This window comes from Gossypium arboreum, chromosome 10, assembly GCF_025698485.1.
Source record: "Gossypium arboreum isolate Shixiya-1 chromosome 10, ASM2569848v2, whole genome shotgun sequence".
NCBI lineage: Eukaryota > Viridiplantae > Streptophyta > Magnoliopsida > Malvales > Malvaceae > Gossypium > Gossypium arboreum.
Genome location: NC_069079.1, coordinates 65,764,447 through 65,770,209, shown reverse-complemented (window position 1 = coordinate 65,770,209; position 5,763 = coordinate 65,764,447). Strand labels below are relative to the sequence as shown.

Sequence of the window (5,763 nt, the reverse complement as noted above, 5' to 3'; positions counted from 1 at the left end):
TCTATTAAAATATTAAGTCAACATGGCCTTCCAATTTTTTCCCTCGTTAAGGCCTCAATCAATACTATGTAGGTTCTGCTAAAGCGAAGTACTAGTATTTATCTTGGTTAAATGCAAAGAATAAACAAATGATATTCGCTGGTTAAAAATTGGTTAATGACTTAACTAGGTTACTCTAATAGGATTAGAAACCTAGAGGCAAGTAATTTGGATAAATCATAAGATGATTAGAACAAGAGTTGTTCACCAAATTGTAGGAGTTACATATGATGTAATTAGCAAGTGTTGCTTACCTAAATAACCATAATCTTGAGAGTAAAGCCAAAGCTGACTTAAGAGGAGGTGAAATATGGATCCTTAACCCACTAGAAATACTTTCAAGAAAGTCTTTCTGAAATTAATATATAAGGGTTATTAATTTTAAATAAAATAGTGGGAACATCATATAATAAAGTCCTTTTAATGATTGATATAAACTTGGTAAATTTATTCACACGCATATTTTATTGTTGTAGATATATTATGGCTGCAAACACTAATACACTCTCATTGCGATCGGTTCTTGAGAATGACAAATTGAATGGTTTGAACTTTCTTGACTGGTTCCGTAACTTGAGGATTGTCCTCAAACAAGAACGGAAATTATATGTCAATGAACAACCACTTCCTAATGAACCACCCGCTAATGCCTCGAGGGCTGATAGAGATGTTTACAAGAAACATCTCAATGACATGGTAGATGTTAGATGTCTTATGCTTGCTACTATGAATCCTGAGCTTCAAAAGCAACATGAGGACATGGTTGCTTATGATATGATCGATCACCTAAAAGAACTTTATCAGGGGCAAGCACGGCAAAAGAGGTTTGATATCTCTAAGGCCCTATTCCAATGTAAGATGGCTGAAGGAAGCCCAGTAGGACCTCATGTCCTTAAGATGATTCGATATATTGAAAGCTTGTTTAAGCTTGGGTTTCCATTGAGCCAAGAGTTGGCCACTGATGTTATTCTACAATCGTTGCCGGATAGCTATAGCCAGTTTGTCCTCAATTTCAATATGAATGAAATTGACAAGACTCTGCCACAGTTGCTCAGTATGTTGCGAACTGTTGAAGGCAACATGAAAAGGGTTAGACCCAAGCCCATACTGATGGTCCGTAACAACAAGGGCAAGGGAAAGGCCAAAGTTCAGAAAAAGCCCAAGGGCAAAGGTAGGCCCAATTCTGGAAAAGGAAAGGCTGCACTGAAACCTAAAAGTGGGGTGTCTAAGGAAGGAAACTGTTTTCATTATGGTGTGACTGGACATTGGAAGCGGAACTACCCTGTCTATCTTGAGGAAATCAAGAAGGCCAAGGCAAGCGGAACATCTGCTTCAGGTATTTATGTTATTGATATTAATTTATCAACTACTACTTCTTGGGTATTAGATACTGGTTGTGGTTCTCATATTTGTACTTTTGTACAGGGACTACAAAGGAGTAGGACTTTGGTTAGAGGAGATGTGGAACTGCGAGTTGGAAACGGAGCAAGAGTTGTTGTATTAGCTGTGGGAGCATATACTTTATCTTTGCCTAGTGGACTTGATTTATGTTTAGAGGATTGTTATTTTGTGCCCAGTTTGACTAAAAACATTATTTCAAATTCTTGTTTAGACAAAATTGGTTTTGAGATAATTATTAAGAATAATTGTTGTTCCTTTTATCTCAATAATGTTTTCTATGGTTCGGCACAATTGATTAATGGCCTCTATATTTTAGATCAAATGAATCCTATTTACAACATAAATACTAAAAGATCTAAAATAAATGACTCAAATCAGACTTATCTTTGGCATTGTCTTTTGGGCCACATAAGTGAGAAACGCATATCCAAACTCCATAAAGATGGTATCTTGGATTCATTTGTTTCTGAACACTTTGAAGTATGTGAATCTTGCTTATTGGGAAAAATGACTAAATCTCTTTTTACTGGTAAAAGTGAACGAGCTAGTGATTTATTGGGCTTAATACATTCTGATGTATGTGGACTAATAAATACACAGGCCAAAGGTGGATTTCACTACTTCATTACTTTCACTGATAATTTCAGTAGATATGGGTATGTTATCTCATGCGCCATAACTCTGAGGCCCTTGAAAAGTTCAAGGAATTCAAAAATGAAGTACAAAATCAACTAGGCAAAACTATCAAGACACTTCGATCTGATCGAGGTGGAGAGTATTTGAGCATAGAGTTTGATGATCTTTTGAAGGAATGTGGGATTGTCTTACAACTTACTCCTCCTGGAACTCCTCAATGGAATAGAGTTTCTGAGAGAAGAAATCAAACTCTGTTAGACATGGTTCGATCCATGATGAGTCATGCTAATCTATCGACTTCCTTTTGGGGACATGCACTTGAAACAGCTGCTTTCACACTAAATCGTGTTCCATTTAAATTAGTTCAAAAGACGCCATATGAGATGTGGACTGGGAAACGTCCCAGTATGTCTTTTATGAAAATTTGGGGTTGCGAAGTTTATGTTAAACGTCGGACATCTACCAAGCTTGAACCCAAATCTGAAAGGTGTATTTTTATGGGGTATCTGAAAGAAACCAAAGGATATTATTTCTTTAATCCCACTGAGAATAAAATATTTGCTGCTCGGACTAGTGTCTTCCTAGAGAGAAAATTTGTTTCTAGAAGGAAGTGGGAGAAAGATTGAACTTGAAGATATTCGAGAATCACAAGATACCACTGAACCAGAGATAGAACAACAGCAAATTCCACAAGAAATTGAGGAACAAGTAGCTGCTGTAAAAACACAACCACTGCGCAAATCTTTAAGAAAACGCCATACACCTGAGAGATATGGATTTGTAATAGCCCTAATTTGACCCTAGTCGGAAAGTGGTTTCGGGACCACAAAATCGAGTCATAAAAATAATTAACTGTTAAATTCTGTGTTTATTATATGTGTAAATGCATGTGTGAAAGTTTCATGCTTTGATCTGGTCATTTGTATGTGAAATTTATAAGATAGGACTCATGTGATAAAACTTGAAAGTGTGATAGGTAAATTTTAAAGTACCAAATAATGCATGAAATGATGACATGAGGGATTTGCATGTCAAATGGACCAATTTTGTTTAGTGGCCGGCCATAAATGATAGTTGATGTATAATATATGTTTTATTATACTATTATAATAAGTGATGGCTTTATTTTTTTTAAAGAAATTAATTAGTAAAACAATAAAAGTTGATAAAAAAAATATAGATGTTCATCTTTCTTCTTGATTGCCGAATTTGGGAAAGAAAATATTGAAGAAAGAAAAGGGGGAAGACTTTCGGTTATTTGAATGCTTAAGAAGGTTAGTATATTGTGTTAAAATTATGAAATTTTAGCTTGTTTTAGGTTAATTATCATGGTTCTTACTTAGCCCATGCTAAATTTTTAAGTTTTGATGGATGGATGGAGCATTCGGTTATGGTTATTAAAGAAGGAATTTGATTATTTCCTTTAAGTTTTGATGAAGAATGTGTTGAGGAAAGAAATTGATCTTGCTAAAAATATGAATTTTTAATGCTCATATATGTAATAGCCGAAAATAAAAATGCTTGATGTCTTGAACAAATGTTGTTTCGATGTATTAAATTGAGTAAATTAGATGTTTGAACACTTAAAGATTTGGCATTGTTCATGATTTTTTTTAGAATGTGATTTTGAATGATATGAGTAATATTATGCAGAGGTTTCGGCTTTGATAAGTAAAAATATAATGGTGCCTTAAGTTGAATAACACTCGGCTAAGGATTATAAATGTTAGCTAATTCGGCATAAGACTATAGGTGACAACTACTTTGTATTTGAAGTTTTGAAGAATAGGTAGGGTTTAATTAAGTGATGAAGGTTAAATTTTTAAGTTTGGCTAAATTGGGAGTAGGTAGGGTTTAATTAAGTGATGAAGGTTAAATTTTTAAGTTTGGCTAAATTGGGCATTCGGCATTACTTATGACATCGGATAGGAGTGTATGAAAGGTTAAGTTTGAGTAGTTAAGTACATTAAAATAGTTGATGATTTGAGTACTACCTATGGTTGATTCGGTTATGGTCTTTGCATGAGTAAAGTGTTATTATGTGCATATATATGCTAAGGAATATTCAACTTGTTATAAATATTATAAAATGAAATGATGTATATGGAATTATGATAAGAGATATATTTTGATTTTGTTACAAATTATAATCCAGCACTTACTCCATGATAAAATACATGAAATTGTATGCAAATTTAGTTTATGAAATTCGAATATGCAAGGAAATAAGTTAGTAAAATGTTCCTTGATAGTTTAGTTTATTAATTGGGAATAAATGTGATTGTCGATTGTAGCCTAGTAATATGTTCGATTATGCATGAGTAGGGCATATGAATGATGTTTAAATAGCTAGTTTAGTAAGGTCATTTGTACCTTAAATATATTATATATATATACGTATTAAATTAAATTAATTAATTGATAAGTAATTGAACAAAATTCATTTGTTTAAATTAAGCTCAAGAGCAAAGAGGAACTAATTCAAATAGGGGAAAGGAGAAAGCAATCGAGTAGCCTATCTGTAACTATTCAAAACATCCGAGGTAAGTCTTTGAGTAATGGAACTTAGCTTATAATTTGATAAAATCATGATATATAAGCATAATATATAAATTGTAACCTAATGTTTCTACTTGAATTAAGTAGTGAGATAAATAATTTGTACATATGACTTGTATCCGAATGCTTATAGAGATCATGTTGAATATTGAAATGAAATCAGGTTCTTTGTATGTGGCTATTGAGTCGAAAGTGAAATTATTGATAAGCATGTTGTGCTTGTGTTCTAGTAAGGTAAATGAAATGCTAATGTATTAAGATATATATATGTGCACGATAATTGAGGATTTTAACCGGGCTAAGACCCGCAGGCCTTGTGTGAGATTTATATCCGCTAAGTCCCAAGGCATTCGTCTTGGTGTTATATCCGGCTAAGTCCCAAGGCATTCGTCTTGGTATTATATCCGGCTAAGTCCCAAGGCATTCGTGCTGATATTATATCCGGGCTAAGTCCCGAAGGCATTCGTGCTGATGTTATATCCGGGCTAAGTTCCGAAGGCATTTGGGTTGGAAATGTGTGATCTTGCTGTAATAATTCAAATAAATGGGCTCACAAACCTAAGATGGTCAGGTATGTACCATATATATGTTATAAAAATTGGTTCGGTTTAAATTGTGATTATTCATTTGGATAGTGTTCTTTCGGCCATTGCATATGGTTGTATGAAGTATATATATAACTTATTCAGGATATATGAATTTTGGTTCAAGTGAAAATATGTTAAGATTGGCTCTGAGTATGTAAGTATATTGGTTGAAGTATGAAGTAAAATTAACATGTGAATATACAGATATGTATTTATTTAGCCTTGAAATTGGATGAGATGTATTCGCTAAATAATGAAGTTGGTTGAATAAAAGAAGTTATCTATGTGATATGAATTGATGTTTAAGGAATAAATTAAAATGACAGCATGAACAATAGTAGTATATTTAGACATGTTTATATTAGGTCAAAGAAAGATGATAAGCATTATGAATGCTATGCCTTAATTTTTAATGATTTCATTACTTAAAACTTACTAAGCATAGAAATGCTTACTATGTTGCTTTAATCCTCTGTTTTATAGATCTTGTTCGTTAGCTACGGTCTCGGGGATCCCAAAGTCAAAGTCGTCCACACTATCT

At 33.4% G+C, this 5,763-nt stretch overlaps 1 protein-coding gene across 1 annotated transcript; it reads left to right on the top strand.

The window, feature by feature from the left end:
* The first annotated feature begins 522 nt into the window (after positions 1–522).
* On the top strand, positions 523–1,481 carry LOC108455356 (uncharacterized). The gene is made up of 2 exons (XM_017753928.1): positions 523–1,375; positions 1,465–1,481. Exons 1-2 carry the CDS (start codon positions 523–525, stop codon positions 1,479–1,481), a joined length of 870 nt encoding a protein of 289 aa, XP_017609417.1.
* The last annotated feature ends 4,282 nt before the right edge of the window (positions 1,482–5,763 follow it).

Excerpts from the sequence above, each read along its gene's own strand:
- LOC108455356 (XM_017753928.1), top strand. The coding sequence starts at position 523 with ATGGCTGCAAACACTAATACACTCTCATTGCGATCGGTTCTTGAGAAT.